Raw genomic sequence first — 18,754 nt, forward strand, 5'->3', positions numbered from 1 at the left:
AGGCTGCTGGGTCCCCCTGCCTGGCTCGTAGCCCCTGGTTCCGGCCGCCTTGGGAATTGGGGTCTGTGGGACCCCCAGCACGGTGCCTCGGCCTTCCTGCTCCAAGGCTGGGCTTGACCACCTGGCGCAGCTGTGCTGTCCCGGCTCACTCTCCTCCAGGAGTCTCTGGGCGGACCAGGCATGGACAGACAGCAGGGCCGGCCGGGAGGGAGCCTGGTGGGCCAGGCCCAGAGTCAGGAGCGGGTGCTTAGAAGGTGCTGGAGTTCGAGTGATGGAGCTGGGCGGGATGGGTCGGGCACACCTGGGCCAGGCCAGGCCAGTAGGTGGGTCCGGCCTTCAGCGCAGGGGTCAGGCAGCATGCCCCCTGCTCTTCACCCCCCTCTGCAGGGGTCTTTACCCCGTGGGTACTTGGTTCGTTGGCACCTGGCCTGTTTCCTCTCACTGTGCGGGAAGGAGCGAGGGGTCTGAAATGCCAACTGTAGTCGGTGCCGGGAAGGGTCTGGCGCCAGGAGACAAGGAGGGGTAAGAAGCCAGAAGGCGCGCGGGGTCAGGACGGGGTTGTGGGTGCAGAGAGGGTCTTGGGTCCTATTCACAATGGTTTTCAAATTTGCATTTTAGAGGCTTAAGTATAACTCACACCCATACATTTCACTTGCATAATTCAGTATTTTTTATAAATATACAGAGTTGCACAACCACCACCAGAACATTTCTCAGATTTAGCTGACGTGATTTTTAAATGGATTTGTCTTTAAAGTTCAAGAGTTTATGGGATTTTCCTGCTGCGCCCCCATAGTCCCACGCCTGACCCCAACACATATTATTCTAAATCTTTTAACAGTAGGGCAAGGGTCCAGCTTCCTTGCCGAGTGTGTGCGCGCGCATGCGCGCGTGCGTGTGTGTGTGTGTGTGTGTGTGTGTGTGTGTGTGAGCTCCTGCCCTTGCCAAGGCCCTGAGTATGGGGTCATCCCCTAGAGTGTTGGAAAGCAACAAATTCAAGCTGGAAGTCAAACACAGAGGTTTAAACAACCGCTTGCAGGCTCCTCCTGCCCGACGTCAGCCCCGGCCGCGCAGGCGGCTGCTTTGTATTCGTCTGAGTCTTTCTACAAAAAATACTCCTCCGGCCTCGCTTCTTCCGGTGAGGAAGGAGGAAGCAAGAGGGGTTGGGGTGGGGAGCCGGGGAACGTCTCCATGGCAAGTCCCGCAGTGTGGGTTCTCACGGCCCCAGTTACCCAACATCCTCTTCCCCACGTGCCTGGGTCAGCAGTTTGGCATCTCCCACGGCCTCCGCAAGCCACGCTCTCCCTGCCCTGTGTGGCCACCCTTGGGGGCTGGGGTAGGGGCCGCAGGAGTTGGGGGTTTCACACTGAAGGCCGTGGGTTCCTGCCGGTGAGGTCTCTCGACTCTGTGTGTTGTGAGGTGCGGGCGTGGCGTGGCCATGACCGGGGTTCAGGATGCACACCTGTGTGATACTTGCGGGTTCCCATCTCCAGGCTCCCTGGGAGCCTCCTGGTGTCTGGGCACCTGGGTGGAGCTGCCCCCGTTTCACAGCCGGGGACGCCGCCACGTGAGGAAGCCCGTGCTGCCCCAGGGGTTCGGAGCCAGGACACAAAGGCCGGCCCGTCCCTGCCGTGCTGTCCCCTTGTCAGCATTGGGGGTTCTCCGAGGCCAGCTTCCCGCGCCCACCCTGCACCCACAGTCCCGCTCCCTGGAAGGGCCCCAGGCCACGGCCCGTGACCCAGAGACACCCCGGCCAGTGCTGGGAGGGGGCCGTGCCTCGGACACAGCCCTCTCTGTGCGCCGGCCAGTGGGCACCCTGATCGCACCGCCGCTTCCCGCCCCGCGCGCAGGGCAGGCCAGGCCGTGAGCCTCCTGTGTGCGGGCTCGGGCGGGCGGTTTGCTCAGACTCGCGAGCCTCCGCCTGGGCCGGGGCTGGCCTGGGGTAGGGGAGACGCTCCGTCCTGGCCTCCTCTGCGTCCACCCCAATTCCCAGTCCCTTCCCCGGGAGGCATATGAGCCCGTGGCCCTGGGGGTCCCCCGGTCTCTGCTTTCACGAAGTCTTAGTCTTACCATGAAAGGGAGGGTGGGCAGGGCACCGCCATGCAGGGGAGCAAATACAGAAAGAGGAATTGCAGGGGCCAGGGACGTGGGACAGGGTGCACGGGGACCCAGGAAGGCCCGGCATCTTCCGAGGAGCTGGCTGAGTGCAGAGAGCAGGAGAGCAGGGGAGCAGGGGAGGCTGGGGCTGAGGGAACCTCCTCAAAGAGTCAACATGTACTTCTAGCTGCAGCTGCAGGACATGACTCAGGGCCCAATTGTGACAGGGCTTATTTGCAAAGGGGAGGGAGAGAGAAAGAAGTGGGGAGAGAGGACAGAGCTCGAGGCAGGACCAGAGACAGCAGCGGGATGCTCAGGCGGCGCTTTGAAGCAGAGATCAGAGGAGAAGGTCTCAAAGGTCAAAGGTCTGCAAGGTTGAAGGTCGCTGTGGAGGTGGCACCACGGCAGTCAGCTACAGCAATCTGAAGGCCAAGCTGGGCAGCACTAGACATGCGGCTGGTCAGTACAAAAAGCAACAGCACCAGGGGTGGTGCCGCAGGTGTCAGAGGCAGGTGCCAGCTCTCACAGACGCTGGGCACAAAGCCAGCAGCAACAGCTCTTTTAGGGACACCCAGCACAGGGCTGATGGGTCATTCAGCAGGTGATGTCAGCAGTCGGAGGGCAGGTCCGTGAAGGAACGGTCCAGAGGACAGGGCCCAGTGTTACAGCTCAACCAAGATTTTCTCAGGGGAGTCCAACGAGTCTGCCGGAGCCTGACTTATATGCTCCCCAGGGTTTCTACCTCTCAAGGCTGGTTGGTCCTTTTTAGTTGATTGGCACTCACGGGGGCTCCGATCAGATCGGCCCATTTACAGTCTCAGCTATTTGATTGGTGCCAGTCGACCTGCACCGTGTGCCCAACTGAGCTACACCGAGGCTGGCCTTCAAGCCTGGTCATCAGGGACCCTTTGGCGCTGGAGTTCGGTCCTGACTGGCACCCACAGGAGCTCCAATCTGGTAGCTCTGTTTTCAAACCCATGCTGGTTTCACCCCAGTTCTTGGGATTGTGATACTGAGAACACCCCAAGACCATCTCTTCAGGTAGAACCAGGGCAGACCCCAGGTGGATGCTCCCCTATCCCTAAACCAGGTGCCCCAGTTGAGCTTCACAACCCCTGGCCATCCAGACCCGGTCTCAGGCCTGGCCTCTCTTCAGGGTGGAGACATTCCCTCCAGCTCCAGGCACCAACCATGGGGGACAGAGTCCTCAAGGAGCCGTGGACAGGAAGCCTCAGGAACCCCTGGGGGACAGTGGGAACCCCATCCTTGGGCTGGGGCCACTGTACATCTGTTGGCTCGCAGCTTCCTCTTGCTCTCTGTCACGACCAGAGCACCCCCAGGACCAAGCAGGAGCATGTTCTGCACAGGCACATGGGGGGTTCAAGATACCTCGGGCCTGGAGGACCCAGCCAGGCTGGGGTGGCTCTCCCAGAGATGGGCAGTTGCGGGGAATCTAGCCGAGGGGCAGCCCAGGCCAGACCTGGGTGGGGTCAGACCACGATGCGGTCCCACCCAGACTCCTGGGGAAGGGAAACCCGGTGCTCCCACCCGCTGTGGTCTCCTGTCACAGCTGCCCGGCCCAACTACTTCCCAGTTGCCTGAGGGATCTGCAGTTATTAACCCCAAATTGCGTGCATTCAACCATGGCCAAGGCACCTGCACCCAGCGGGGGCTTGGTGCATCTCGGCAGCCCCCTCCCCTAGCCGGAGCGCCCTGTCCCTCTTCCTCCCGCCAGCTACAGTCACGCAGCCACTTCCTGCATCTGGGTCCTGGGAGCCTGGAGCTCTCAGCCTCCTGGCCCCTCAGGGGCTCCCGCGGGCCCCAGGTGCTTCGAGCTCAGAGGAAGAGGACTCAGTCCCACAGATGAGACGGTGTTGACATTGCACAGGAGCCACTTTACGGCTTGTGTTCAAGGTCACGCCAGGTTCTCAGTCTGGTGCAGCCCCCTCTTACCTTGACATTCCCGATGTAGAGGTGCTTTCCACAGTCAGTTGGAAAACCTACATTGCTGGGCCTCCCCGGTGGCGCAGGCGGTTGAGCGCAGCGTTGTGAAGCTGTCCGCAGCCTCTGCAGTGCGGGTTCGATCCTGGCCGGCCTCGGAGCCACCCACATGGCAAGCAGACCTCTCCTGTCTCGCCCGCTGCTCCCCTTAGCAGTGTATTTCGTCAGTCTGCCTGTTTTGTTCCCCGCTCTCTCTCTGGGGAATCCTCTCACCCTCCCACGTATCTAGCCTGTACCCCGGCTCTTGTGTAAATAAAATAAATCTTAAAAAAAAAAAAAAAAAAACCTATCTTGCTGGGGAAGTTTGACAATCATTAGAGGACGACCCCTCCTGCCTTCCACACCCTGTTCCAGATCTTGTTCTTGGATCTGCATGAGCCTTAGTCAGTCTATGAGGCCATAGAGAGTCTTCCAAGGCCTACCAAGGTGCTGGAACCTTCTAGAAGGAGAACGGGTACTGCTCCTTGGTTTCCTTGCACCCTCCCAGGAAAGTGGTTCTGTGCCCAGAAGGAAGGAGGAAAGTGAAAGTCTTGAAGGAGCAGGCAGGGCAGGCGGGGCAGGCGGGGCAGGCGGGGCAGGCGGGGCATCCTGGGGGCTTGGAGCACCACAGGCTCCCCCTGTGCTCTGTGGCTATTCTGTGTGAGCCCATGTCACAAGGGCTTCGTGTGTGTGTGTTTGTGTATGTGTGCGCACATAGTCTGAGATCTGCCTGGATCAAGCAAGGAGAGGTCCCTTCGCTGGCAGCCTGGGCCTGCTCTGTAGAGCAGGTAGAACCAGGTAGAACCAGGGCAGACCCCAGGTAGATGCTCCCCTATCCCTAAACCAGGTGCCCCAGTTAAGCTTCCCAGCCCTGGCCGTCCAGACCAGGTCTCAGGCCTGGCCTCTCTCCAGGGTGGAGACACTTCCTCCAAGTTCAGGGAGCAATCATGGGGGACAGAGCCCTCAAGGAGCAGCACCCCAAGGTGGGGCCAGTGGTGGCCACACGGGAAAGGTCACGACCTAAGAAGCTTCTGGCCAAGTTGAGAACATGTGTCCAAGACCAGGAGCCATTCAGGGACTCCAGGGTCACTGTGTCCACTTGGGGGTCGAGGCCTCAAGCGGGGGGTCCCCAGGGGAGCCTCAGCAGCATCTCTGTGGGTGTGGCCCCGGCTCTCACATGCTCGCCCCGACCACAGGAAGGGAGTGAGTCACTGGGCCCACTCTGAGGAAACCTGGCCTGCGGTCATAGGGGCGAGAAGGGTGAGGCACAACCTGCTGGTCATGACGGAATGAGGGGCTCGGGGCTCCGCAAGAGAGCGCGGGGTTCTGGGGGTGTCTCAGCCAGTCCCTGCCGCGTTCCCTCAGCGGCCTTCCTTTTCTCACCAGCTCTAGGAACAAAACCAAAAAGAAGCTGAACAAGGAAGCAGCGAGGCCCGGAGAAAAGCAGAAGCAGGAGCCTCGGTTTCGGCTTCTTCCTCCTCAGCGGGCACAGGCCCGGCCGGAGCTGCCGGAGAGATGGCCCCGAGGAGCCAGGCCACATGGCTGCCCCGAGCGCTGCTGCTTCTCTGCGTCCCAGGTGAGGGGCTGCGCTGACTCAGATTCTACCTAGGAGGGGCAGAGCTAAGGGGGGCGGCAGGAGAGGCACCCCAAGTCTGGGCACCATACAGCACTCAGAATGGGGGATGGTAGGATGGAGAGATGGAAGGACCGTACCCTCCTCTGCAGCCACTTGACCTGGGATGAGCCACGCTAGGCTGTGGGCACCCGCGTGGGTGTGGGGCAGGGCCTTGGCCAGAGGCCTTAGGATGAAGGACGGGAAGAAGACAGCTGGGTGGTGGTGCTGATGCCCCAAGGGCCTGTGTTTTGAAAGGAGGCGCCCTGGGGTCCCCCCGGGTTCAGGGTGTGCTGGATAGGAGCAGGCCATGGTCTCAGGACATGGAGGGGTACAGCCAGGGAGACTTGGGGTGCCATGGCTGAGGGCTACGCCTCCAAGGAAGGGAGATGGTCACAGGGCAGGGATGGCGGGCAGGGCCACCTTCCAGATCCACCTCTGTGCCCGGAGGGCTTGGAGCTGCTCTCAAACAGCTGCTGTCCTCTGGTTTGGTCTCTTCCTAGATAGTTCTAATCTTTTTGTAGTTCTGCTTATAAATTGCATGTTTTCTCTCATTGGCTAACAGTTGTCTCTAGGGAAACACTGAATTTTGGGGTGTGCATCTGAGCCCGGCTTCCTGCGCTGGAGCCCGGCTGCTGGGGCTCTTGCTTTCCACAGCTGTCTGTGTGGGGTCTCACAGTGTCGTGAGAGAAGTGTTTCTGTGGGACCCCCCAATTCCCAACCATCACCACCCCACCTTGCCCTGCTCACCAGCACCTGGGGGTCTGGAAGAAAAATGCTTCTCCCGTCTCCTCCTCTCGTCCACCATGGCTGGTCAGCCACGGATGCCCACACCTAGGAGGCAGCGGTCACCCATCTGATGGGGCAGGTGTCTGAAGTAAAGGGGTGCAGCCAGGGAAGTTGGGGGGCCATGGCTGTGACTGCCTGTGGAGCACCTTTGAACCTGATGACATCAGACGCTGGGTGCTTCTCCATCACTACGGAGACGGTTCCCTTTCTCCTCTGAGCCATTGAGGTGGGGAATTGTATGAGATTTGGCTCCTTTTTATGAATTTATTTATGTTTTATTTTCTCTTTTTTTCATCGGCCACATTTTAAGCTCTGTGTGTTGTGCTGACTGCGAAAAGGACCAGGGAGGCTCCCGCGTTCCTATATGCTTTGCAAATGCTTTCGTGAAATTGGACTTGGTTATTGCTTGAGGGCCGACAGAGCTAACTAGTCCAACTTGCTTGCTCTGCTTTGGGGAAAGGAAGTAAAGGGGTGCAGCCAGGGAAGTTGGGGGGCCATGGCTGCGACTGCCTGTGGAGTACATTTTAACACGATGACATCAGATGCTGGGTGCTTCTCCATCACTACAGAGATGATTCCCTTTCTGGCTTGCTCCGCTTTGGGGAAGGGAAAGAACTTTTATCTTCATCTCCCCCAGCTTTATCGAGGTGTGACTGACTAATAAATATCATGCGTATTTGCAGTGAGGACAGTGTGAACCCCACATTGAGAAATGACCCTGGGTCACCGCACCTGGTCCTCGCTGGCCGTGGGCTCCTGCATGGGGCTGTCAACTGCATGCAGAAAAGGTCTATCCTGGGCCAACTCTGGTAATTTACATTTTCTAGAAAATCAACAGTCTCATCCAAGTTTACAGATTTATTTGCAGAGACTTGCAAATCAACCTGGTTATTTTTGTTTTAACAGTGTGTGTCTCCTTTTTTTTCTTGATTTGTACGCCCACCGGCACCCTGTTTTATTGCGTCTCCCAGAAGAAGTCGGCTCCCCGTGCAGGGCCAGCTCCCCTGTCCTGTTTCCCAGCTCCCCGGCCCTGGTTTTCCTCCCTCTGACCTCCTGGTGGGGTGGGTACACGCATGTTCCCTCCCAGCTTTCTCTGAGGTTTCATGGGGTGAGACTTTGTGACCCTCAGTCAACCTTGGGGACAGGGGGACATCCTGGCAGGTGAGGTGCAGAGCAATGGACCCGGCCTGGCGCCTCCAGTCCCCCCAGTTGCTGGTGAGCAGGGAGAGGAGGGCAGTGATGGTCAGGAATTGGGAGGGTCCCGCAGAGGCGCTGTTGGCCCAGTCACCAGGGAAGCCCCCTCCCCATCTCTGAGTTCCAGGGACTGTCACAGGTGCAGAGCATTTTGGGAGAAATGGTGACATTTTTTTCACCCGAGACTTCAGCTGTGGGATGTCCTCAAAAGGGGTGTGTGTGTTTTTATTGTCGCTAAGAGCTGATGAGCAAAGAAGGGGGAGGGAGGGCAAAGAAGTCAGAACTGCAGAACGCCAGGATTATGGGGCGTCGTGGTGGGGGCGGTGGGGCCATGGCCCAGGCAGAGAGAGATGATAGTTCACAGCCGAGGGGACGACGCAGGAGCAGCCTCTTGGATGAAGGATGCTCGAATGCACATTTCTTTATTCAGCACTTGACAGGTGTCAGTTTTAGTGGTCTGCATTGTTCTAGAATATAACATGTTCACCCAGATTTATCGGTGTATCTGTGGGGAATTTCTGCAAAGTGCCATCTTGACTTTAATTTCCTGCATCTCTCTGATTATTTTTTATTTTCATTTCTTAATTTGGCTAGACGGAGATTATCTGTTTTCATTAGGTGGAATCTTATGAAATTCTGGATTTCTTGCTCAAAAACAGGTGACTATCAGCAATTTCATGTGATTCAACCTAATGTTATTTATACTCCTTATCTCATTCAATGCTGCAATGTCATGCGGGGCCTGCCAGTTATCACCACTCTACAGATGAGACATCTGAAGCTCACAGAGGTTAAGCAACTTGCCTCAGAACTCACATCTGAACTGGGACACAAACGCAGACTCCTCGGGTGCCCTGTCCACCTGATCCCCCTTGGCCGTCACCAAGCATCTCAATAAACATCACACCTAGGGCAGGATTAGGGAGGCCTTCGCTGCTGCCTCACAAGGTCTAAGAGGAGATCCTGAGGGGTCCCAGGACAGGGACTAGCAGTTTTGGGTGGGCTGAACTGGAGGCCACCCTTTTGGGGTTGATCACAGATTTATAAGGGGAGCACAGACAGTGGGGGGATGTCCTCTGCCTGGTGATGTCAGCTTCACCCCTTGCTCTGCAGCTCGGGCTGTGGGAACTGTCTGGGGAAATGGCAGACAAACCCCGAAGCATGATACGCAGAATATGAGCTTCCCCGGGGGAGGAGCCACAGGTGCTGGGGGGACTGAGGAAGCCCCAGGATGCACCAAAGGTAGCGGGGGTGGGGTGCAGTGTTAGGGAGCTGGGGTCCCTGCTCGTGTCCCCGGGAGGGCACAGACTGAATGTGTTCCTGCTTCTGATGTCTGAGTTGCTCACGGCTGGGGAGAACCTGCTCCTTGAGGGGGAGAAGGGTGCTGGGGTGGGTTCTTATGGTTTGGAGGTGGGAGTCCCTGGTGGGTGAGGGGATGGGCAGCAGTAAAGAGGGGTGGGGTCTGGAGGAAGGGGTTGCTGTGATTAGAATCTCAGGGGTGACCCCCAGGTGTGATCTGGTTGATGGGGTGGCTGACAGGAGATGGGAAACTTTGGGGATGTCCCCAGGCCCAGACGGCCATCCACAGAGGAGCGGGGCACATGTGTTTTTCAGGCTGTTGGTGTCTGGGCAGCCCCCGCATGGTGAAGGGCTTCGTGGGCAGATCCCTGAACGTGACGTGTCACTACAAGGACAAATACGCAGGACAAGTCAAGTACTGGTGCAGAGACTCATGTTGGACCTCTCAGAAAAAGATCGTGGAGACCAGCAAGTCAGGGAGAGAAGGGAGGCGCGGCCGCGTGTCCATCAGGGACCATCCAGCCAACCTGACCTTCACAGTGACCGTGGAGAACCTCACAGAGGCTGATGCAGGAACGTACTATTGTGGGATTGACACAGTTTTATCATTCGACCCCACGTTCCGGGTTGAGGTGTCTGTGTCCCCAGGTGAGTCCTAACTCCCACCCCCATGCTTTGTACCAGCCCTGGGCCGCTGAGGAGGCTCAGGTAGGAACAGCAGAGGCAGGAATCAGATCAGAGACTCAAGCAAACTGTGTGTGTGTGTGTGTGTGTGTGTGTGTGTGTGTGTGGTGGGGGAGGGGTCAGGAAGGCTTCCTGGAGGAGCTGGCCCCTCTGTCAGCCTGAGGGGGGAGGTGTCTGTCAGGTGAAGGGGAGGTGAGATGCAGAGTTTGTGAGGAGAGAGGAGCCCGCGTGCATCCGCCCACAGAAATGGGGAGCTTGCGGGGGCAGGTAGGAGCTGGGCAGAGTGGCAGGGGGTGGTGACCGTGCTGAGCACAGGGGCCCTCTAACAAATGCGAGTCAGCTCACGGTGTAGACGTGTCTGTCTGGCAGCCGCAGTAGCTGTGGCTGGAGGAGGAAGAGACTGGGGTGCGGAGGTGACTTAGGGGCTCTCCAGAGGCCCTGACCCGCCTGGGCAGAATGAACTTGGGACTGTGGTTCAGTAAACATGTCTTGTTTGGAAATACTTGGCCCAGGAGGGTGACTTTGGCCTGGGGTCCTGCACCCTATTAAGTGAGCGTTTCCTGTGAAATCAACTCAAAAAGGCATGGCTGTGAGATTTATGGGGGAGATCCCTGGTCTCATTTGTGTTTCTGCAGCATCAACGTCAACCCCAACTGCAGTTGCCACCACAGCCACCAACTTGACAATCACAATGCAGATGACCACCCAGACATCCACTGCCCTGGCCACCCACAGCACTAGCCAGGAGGAGCCCCGGCAGAACCCTCGGTAAGGTGGATGCCCATGTCTGGAGGTGCCTGCTCCTCGGGGGAGCCCACGAGGGGCCCCTCCTCCCCTGGTCCAGTGGGTGCGGGGTCACACCGCTGTGGGCTAGATACCCCTGCCTCCCTTGCGCCAGCTCTGGTTGGAGCCTGCAGCTGAATCCCTAGCTTGGCTGGGCGAGGCCTTGCGGGCCTGTTCTGGCTCCGGGGGAAGACTCAGGCTGGGGAGAAGCTGGGGGTGATGGGAGGGAGGTAACAGGCCCTGCCAGGGGCGTGTAGGGACGAGAGACAAGCTGGGCTTCCAGCCCGGATGTACAGGATTCCAGGGTCTCAGTTCTTCATCTAAACTCGGGATTCTTGAATGTTGGGGGGTCACAACCATTAGAGAAATCTGACAGCACTTAGAGATTCTTTCCCTAGAAAATCCAAGCAGTCATAAGCCATTTCCGGGGTTCAGAGACCTCCCCTCACCCCACTTGACACTACCTGGTGTCTGCAATTTACTTCTGTGCGGAGCCCCTGAAGTTAGCACAGGCCCCACAGGGTAAGAACTCAGGCCCACGAAACCTCCTAACTTCAGATGCAAGAGCACTTTGGGGTACCTAGGCCATCATGACTTTCACTGGCTATATATTTGGGGGTCCCCATGACCCCCCATGGGTTTGATGATTGGATGGATAGCTCACAGAACTCAGGAAAGCACTATACTATGGTGACAGCTTTATCATGAAGGATCAAGAGCGAGGACCAGCCAAATGTAGACACGTAGGAAGAGTCTGGAAGGGTCTCCTCTCTGGGGGGAGTCCAGGCACATCACCCCCTGGGACATCATGTGTCCCTGGAAGGGCTCCCCAAGCTTCCATATCCAGAGTTTTTACTGGGACATCATTAAATGAACACAAATGATTGAACCATAGGCCACCCCAGCCCTGCACTCCCTGAAGGTCAGGCTGGCTCAGAACCCCCGTCCCCAGTCACATGGTTGGTCCTTCTGTGACCCATCCTGAGTCATCTCATCTCTGAACATAAACTTGGGAGTGACCCAAGGGGCGCATGAATAACAAATCACTCCAATTACTAACAAAACCCCAAGATTTAGAGCCAGGAGCAAAGGCCAGTGAGATTCCTTATGCTCTGACCCCCCTGAAACCCTTCCATAGGCTGCAGGTCATCCCACGCCACAACCTTAATATCCAGCAAGGTCCAACTCAGGTCTCAGACATGCCACTTCCAGAAACAGGCCTCCAGATACACACATGGGGGCAGAGCTAGGTTTGTGGGTCTGAAGCCTGTGATTTGAGGGAAGCACATCTTTATGAAAAAGACTAGAGCATCATGGTTGCAAATTAGGCAAGAAATAGCAGACAAAAGCAAGCAAGGGGTTTGGAACAGTGTGTGCGATAAATCCCAGTAAATCTGCAGTGCTTGTCCACTCCCAGAAGGCAAAGCTGTAAGGTGATTTTTGCAACAATGTGTGTAAATGCAAAAGACTAGGGGAACTGCCCATTCAGAGGAAAGAGTTAAACACTTAGGTCTGTCCATGTGTTGGAATACTATGCAGCTATAAAGAATAGCAGGGCGCGTCTTTATGAACCAACATGGAAGGGTCTCCATCATGTGTCAATCAATACTTGTGTCAATCGACACTTCAGTCGATAACAGATGGCATTCTGTGTTACCAACCCCATCCTGAATGTTCTCATCTTATAAACTTGGGTGTGACCCCAAGCGGTATGGTGGAGGCTCTATGTCTAGTCTTGGCATGTAGTGAGGCTGCATCATCCAGGTCTGCGTGTTTCTCAGAATGTTTGATACCTGGCTATATTAGGTGATGTCTGGCATTTGTTCTGTGCCTCTTGTGTGTGACGAAAGGAGGAAAATAATGTACATGAGTATTTTCTTGTATCCAAATGACGAGTTTCTGGAGGCTTCTTAAGTATGTGTGGATGTGGGGGTAACTGCTAGAGAGAGGTGTGTAAAAAGATTTCATGCCCTTTTTTTTTCAATGTGGCCGTATCTGGGCATTGGAACAAGGAGGGAAAGCATCGTGCCCCCCCCCATCTGTGTCCCCCAGGTCCCCCGTGCTGCTTTCCCTGTTAGCCCTTGTGCTGCTTTTGTTGCTGGGGATCTCGCTGCTGGCCTGGAGGATGATTCCAAGGCAGGTCAAAGGTGAGTTAGCTCCCCGCGCCCCTGTGTCCCCAGGTGGGCAGGGCCTGACCACACCCTGTGGTGTTCGGGGCTCTGTCCTTGTTCCCCAGAACAAGCACTGAATGCAGGCCCTCGGCAGCAGGTCCTGGGTGACCCTCAGGGCTGGCCCAGAGGAGGTGTCCCAGAGAGAGGCATTTCCCACATTAGAGCCTGGGGTGTTTGCTCTGGGAGGCTGTGTCTCTCTTCTATTTAAAACCCTCAAAAATCCAAGCCCCTCAAGACAGTCACCGCCCCCCACAATCTGGCCTCCCGCCCTGGAAAGCAGCCGTTTCCAATTTCTTGTGATTTGGCAAAAGCCATGACCTGCTGCCCCATCTGCATTCCCTCTGGAAACCTGGGGTGCCCTTGTGCTCACCCTGATGGGCCCCAAGGGCTGCCCTCAAACTTCATTTTCTGGGACCTTTTCCTGACCCCCCAAAATAGCTCACCCCCTGGGTGAACCCCCATCCCTGCATCATCATGATCAGGGTCCCCGCTGGAGAAAGCACACAGTAGGTATTTTGTGGGTTAGCGCATTATTTAACATCTTGGTTGCCATGGGCCCCCAGGGAGTCCAGGCATTGTCCTTGGGGTGGCCGCTCCCCTCTGAACAGGAGCTGGGGGACACCAACGGCAAATCGAGTAGCTGACAGAGCGTGGCCTCTGGCTGCTGGCTGGAGGCCCAGGGTCCCCTGGAGGGATCTTGGCCTGAGATCAGCAAGGCCCAGGGGCCCTGCCTGCTCTGAGGTTCTGGGCTCCCGAGCAGAGGGCTCGGGTGTTTGTTGTCAGTGAGTTAAGCCTTTCAAAGGCTGCAGGGGGGCGGATGGGGTGCTCCCTCCACAGCTGCAGCACCAACGAAGAGAGGGTGCAGACGGGGGAGGGGGACTCACTCTCAGCTCCAGCCACCCCCTGGGGGTGCAGCCCCCAGCACACTGGCGTTTTGAGAGGAGCAGAAGCCCGTGCTGGGAACAGAAGCCCTTCCTCCTCCCCACCCCGTGTCCTGTCTCCTTCCCCTGCGCCTGGGTCACGAGGAAGCTGGGGCTTTCCCGCCTGACGGCCTCGCCCTCCGCTGCGAGTGTCCTCCCTGCCCTTTCACCCAGAAAGCTCCCCTTGGATAAGGAGCTTGGGGTTGTGTCGAAGATTGGAAAAATAAAGGCACAAGGAAGAATCTAAGTTCCCCACACTAAAGTGAAAGCCCCACGGCAGACAGACTCCCCCTGGCCTGGGAGCAGCCTCGGGGCCTCCTCCCTCCCCCCACCCCCCTACACCGGCCAGGCCCCCTCCCCTTCAGAAGGCCTGTTGGGGTGGGGGTGGGGGGCCGCGGGGGCAGCACCTGGACCATGTGTTTTGGCTGCAGGTTCTTGAGTCAACTGACAGGGATGGGCAGGCGCGTCCCTCAGGTGTGGTCCTGCTTCTAGCCTTTGACCTTAGGGTCCTCTGGGGGCAGAACTGTCTCTCCCTGCAGCGTCCAGGGCCGCCGGCTGTGGGCTTGCTGGCCAGGCACCTGCACAGCCACCCTCACTGTGTGTGCATCAGCTGCTCCCACCCCGGGCGCAGAGGCGGGGTGCAGGGAGCTGGGCATCAGGCAGGGCTGTGAGCCCCGAGTTGTGAGCCCTCGCGGCTACCGAGACTCCTGTCCGTGAGGGGCACACCCCAGGCCAGGGGGCCACAGGGGCCACCAATCCTCCCGCATGGCGTGTCCCAGGCAGGCCTGGCCTCTGCGAGGACACTTGTGTTATTTTTATTTCTAAGTCTTGTTGAAACACAGATTTCCCGGCATTTCTGAGTCAGTGCATCTGGGTGGGGCCTGCGGAGTCACATTTTTTATTGTGGTAAAAGGCACCTAACATAAAATGTGCCGTCTTCACCATTTTGGGGTTCACAGTTCAGTGGTGTCCCGTCCCATTGTTGGGCAAGAGACCGCCAGAACTTTCCATCTTGTCTCAGGTCCTTCAAGAGGCCCTTTCCTGCCCTCTCCCACCCAGACGCTCTTATGTATTTTTTTGTATTTTGAGAACTAGCTTGGTTTGGGTCTCCCCAGGATGCTTTCCGGCTTGTTCCTGTATATGTGTACCCACCCACTCCCTCCCTGCCTCCCTCCCTCCCTTCCACACCGCAGGCCTGAAGTGGTAAGTCCCCCGACCACCGTCTCCGGGGAAATACTTTCCTGCAGGTGAATCTTAGGGTCACATCTTAGGGACCCCCCCTCTCTGCCATTATTCTGGGGTTCCACCTCCTTACTCTCCTCTTTTCTCTTTAGCTGCTAAGAATTCAGGGCCACTGCAGAACTCCAGTCAGGTAAGAACAGGGGCAGCAGGAGGGGTGTTAGGTGGCCAGGCAGGAGCACAGGAGGCTGTGGGCTCCCCTGGGGTGGGGAGTCCTGGTTGGGGTATTGCTGGTTGACTGGGATGCTTGCCCGGAGCACACAGAACGATACCAGGGGGACCTGGTTACCGGGTCCTGTCTCCAGCTCTGCCAGCCTGTCCCTCTCCCCAAGGAGCCTGCGGTGAAGGAGGGTCCTCCCATGCTGACCTGGGGGCATTCAAACACTGCCCTGAGGGGCCTGGGGGCAGCAGGGAGGGGTATTGGGGTAGGCAGAGCAGAGAGGTGGGGGAGGGGCTTCACCCACACATAGAAGGAGGGATCAGGTCTGCAGAGAGGCAAGGAGAGAGGGCCCTCTGGGCTGGACGGCAGAGGGTCTCCATGGACCCCCACTGAGACCCTGCACCCCTGCCCACCAGGGTGAGCCCTACTATGCAAATATGGAGCTGAAGACGAGGCCCCTTCAGAGTGAGCCCAGGCACCCCCCGCAGGTGGACGTGGAGTACAGCACGGTGGTAAGCACAGGCCGCCTGGCATGGGGACCCTGGGGGCCACACAGAAAATGGGGTGAGTGTGGATTTTGCCAGAGCTTAATGTCATTGTGGCTGGGGGGTGGGATGGGAGATGAGGTGCTATTGGGACAATCCTGACAGTCCATAAGGGGCAGCACTGATTAAGCACCTACTGTATACCTCACACCCCACGGTAAAGCCTGTGACTTCTTGCTCTTTGTGTCTCAGCATCTCTTTGGTATCAACGCTGCTTCCCAGGTTTTGGTCAGTGGCCCCTAAGTCAACCCTTAGACACAGAGCTGCCCCCAGGTTGTGATCTGCCTGGTGGTGGAAGAGCTCGGGCTGAGGCCAGCGAGGGGCGAGGTAGTGGAGAAGATGGGGATGGATTTGGATTTTTTTTAAGATTTATTTATTTATGCATACGGGAGCTGGGGCGCAGGCCAGAGGTGTGGGGGGTGAGAGGATACGCCAGACAGAGTGGGGAGCAGAACAGGTGGATCTACTGAAATACACTGCTGAGGGGAGCAGCGGGCAAGACAGGAGAGGTCTGCTGTGCCATGGGGGTAGCTCCCTGGCCAAGAAGTGAACTGTGCTGCAGTGGCTGCTGACACTTGATAGCGCTGGGACTTAACCCCTGCACCACCAGGGAGGCCCCAGACAGGGGCGGATTTAAGCCTGAGACTTAGACATGAGCCCCGGGACAGCGACATCCTATTTTCCCAGTGCGGTGGCCAAGGTGTCAGCGTGGGCCACAGCGTGCCTGGTGCTCTGTGCCGTGTCTCATCAGGTGGGGTGCAGCAGGTCATGGACAGACCTTATGAGAGACAGAGGCCCCGGCCGAGGGGAAGACTGGAGGCCCTGCTCCCCAGGACCCTGAGCTGCCCCCCTCTTCCCTGACACTCTCTCTGCAGGAGGCTCCCCGGGAAGAGCTGCTCTACACCACCGTGGTGTTTGACGCCCAGAGCCAGGATTCTGCGGCCAGAGGGCTGCCCCCTCAGAGGCCCACGCAGCTGGAGCCCATGTACAGCGTGGTGAGAAGGAACTGAGCCTGAGGCGGCCTCGCCCTGGAGGCTCCGGGCGAGCACCTGCCCTCGGCCTCTCTAAGTCCCCTCCCCGGTGGCGGAGGAGGCAGCTGGGCTCCCTTGGGTGTCCATCGGGCACTGTGAGTCCGCAGGCTTCTTTGAGGACCATCAGGGATGGGGTTCTGGAGGGACCCGGGGGACCCCTCCGCCTGCTGCTCTTGCCGTCTTTCCCCTCGACTCTGCGGGCGCGGCCCCTGTCACCCCAGGCAAGCATGTGGCTCCGGTGGTGCCCACGGGAGCTTTGTAACCCTCAGCACCTGGAAGTGTCTGGAATGCCAGGGAGCAGGGACTGGGGCGAGCTGGCAGAGAGCCAGGAGCAGAGCTGGCTCTAAATGGACCTTTCGGCCTCGACCACGGGGGAGGAGCCTGGTCCCGAGGCTGCAGGGCCCCAGGACCCACGTCCTGCTGGACTCTGGTTCATTTTATATAAGAGAGAGCAATAAAACTTAAAACATCTTAAGAGTGTGGAGAAAAATTACTAAAACGACCCCTCCTCCGCGCCGGCAACCTGAAAGGCCTGGCTGGGGCCCAGCTGAGCAGGAAGCCTGGGGGGCGGGGGCCAAGGGCCGGGCTCCCGGTGATGTGGGCTCTGGCGGAGGGGCCGGTCACAGCGGGTCCTGTCCAGGCCAGAAACGCCGAGGCTCTTGCCTGCAGATCTGACCCTTGGTGCCGGCAGCCCCGGGCCTGCTTTCAGCCTCGCTCGCCTCCCTCCGGGCTGTGCAGAAGCTCAGGGATTCCTTTTACTCTCAGCAAGGTCTCGACCTGTTTCAACAAAGCAAGGGGTGTGTTTCACCTAAGTCAAGGGCTTTTGATCACTGACATGACAACCAAAGTGTGCCTTTTGAGTGGTTTTCTCTAAGATGTGGGTTCATGGTTTCTAGAAGATTCCTCCGGGGTAAGTGGCCCCCATCCTTTGTTAACAAAATGGAAAGGGTCTGCTCTGGTGGTTTCTCTGGATCTTTAATTATTTGCAACCGCATGAGTCACCCAAACACTTCCTCTCTCTTTTTACTAACGTTCTCCGATGGAAAAGGGGAACCAAACACAGACGCACACGCATACAGATAAGCACAGACATGGAGACACACAGACACACACACATACAGCTACGCACAGACATGTAGACACACACAGACACACACACAAAGTCTCCAGGAGGAGCCCGGGTGAAACCTGGGGGGAAGGTGCCTCCATCCCAATGACTTGCATGGGAACAAGTCATTGGGTCCCTCCATCCCTCCAGCTTCTGGGCCCCTCCCCTGTCTCCTGGCCTCAGTGTGCAGGGAGTTGCCTGAGTTGGCACAGTGTCCTCAGGGGAGTGACCGGCACTGTCCCTGCACCAGGGACACGGCTACCAGCCTGAGCCCCAGTGGCCCAGTCTCCTTCCTCTTTGTGTTTCACAAAAGCACATTCAGCGCTGGCCTGGCATCCTGCGTTAACAAAGCTTCTCCATCTCCGCAAGCGTCAGTCTTTTTTGAGTGATCTTTTTTTAAATTGGATTTTTAAAAATTTCTTTATTTTTCACGATTTGCAACCAAAGCTTGAATCCCCACACTGATCACAAAACATAGGACCAATGACAGCATGAGAAAATATCTTGCACAGCGACTCAAAAGCTCAGTTCCACAAAGTACCAGGCTGGCGTCTGGTGTGGTCTCCAGTTTCCAAATAAAGAATGTTCTGAAGCGCTATCTGCACTCACATGCAGCGACCGCAGAAGGAGCTGAGGCCCTCAGGGAAAAAGAAACTAACTTTCTTGAAATTTTGTAGATTCTACGCCAGCTGGGCATCTTCGACCCAGCGTGAAGATGAGTTGGATTTCTTTTCTTTTTTAAAAAAAGATTTATTTTTTTAAGCCAGAAAGAAAAAGAAAAATACCGGATGGTCTCACTCATAGCAGGAATCTAGAAAACTTAAATAAGGGACCAGGAAAATGAATAACTATAAGAAAGTGAAAATCAAAATCAACAAAAAACTAAGAACCAGAGACATTCTTTGGGGGTTGGGGGGTGGGGAAGGGAGGGATTGGGGTCAAAATAAGGGGGTTGCAATTGTATGGGGAATATAAAAATAAAATTTATTAATAAAAATAGATTTATTTTTTATTTATTTATGCATACAAGAACTGGGGTACAGGCCAGAGGTGTCGGGGGTGAGAAGATTCACCAGAGTCAGAGTGGGGAGCAGAACAGGCAGATCTACTGAAGTACGTTGCTGAGGGAAGCAGCGGGAAGA

At 57.0% G+C, this 18,754-nt stretch overlaps 1 protein-coding gene across 2 annotated transcripts; it reads left to right on the forward strand.

Annotated features, from left to right (window-relative positions):
* Positions 1 to 5,297: 5,297 nt before the first annotated feature.
* On the forward strand, positions 5,298 to 16,964 carry CD300A (CD300a molecule). 2 transcript variants are annotated; one of them, XM_037493059.2, is made up of 8 exons: positions 5,298 to 5,337; positions 5,464 to 5,653; positions 9,287 to 9,619; positions 10,291 to 10,423; positions 12,491 to 12,585; positions 14,864 to 14,901; positions 15,345 to 15,440; positions 16,349 to 16,964. In XM_037493059.2, the coding sequence occupies exons 2-8, from the start codon at positions 5,593 to 5,595 to the stop codon at positions 16,481 to 16,483; spliced, it is 891 nt and encodes a 296-aa protein (XP_037348956.1). In that variant the 5' UTR covers positions 5,298 to 5,337; positions 5,464 to 5,592; the 3' UTR covers positions 16,484 to 16,964. The 2 variants fall into 2 exon arrangements, with proteins under 2 accessions (XP_037348956.1, XP_037348957.2); XM_037493060.2 differs by lacking the exons at positions 5,298 to 5,337; positions 5,464 to 5,653 and adding an exon at positions 8,275 to 8,331.
* The last annotated feature ends 1,790 nt before the right edge of the window (positions 16,965 to 18,754 follow it).

This window comes from Talpa occidentalis, unplaced genomic scaffold (assembly GCF_014898055.3).
Source record: "Talpa occidentalis isolate TD23 unplaced genomic scaffold, MPIMG_talOcc4v2.1 talOcc4.7, whole genome shotgun sequence".
NCBI lineage: Eukaryota > Metazoa > Chordata > Mammalia > Eulipotyphla > Talpidae > Talpa > Talpa occidentalis.

Excerpts from the sequence above, each read along its gene's own strand:
- CD300A (XM_037493059.2), top strand. The coding sequence starts at position 5,593 with ATGGCCCCGAGGAGCCAGGCCACATGGCTGCCCCGAGCGCTGCTGCTT. Across the intron at positions 5,654-9,286 it reads GCTGCTTCTCTGCGTCCCAG|GCTGTTGGTGTCTGGGCAGC; the intron begins GTGAGGGGCTGC and ends TGTGTTTTTCAG. Across the intron at positions 10,424-12,490 it reads GAGCCCCGGCAGAACCCTCG|GTCCCCCGTGCTGCTTTCCC; the intron begins GTAAGGTGGATG and ends TGTGTCCCCCAG.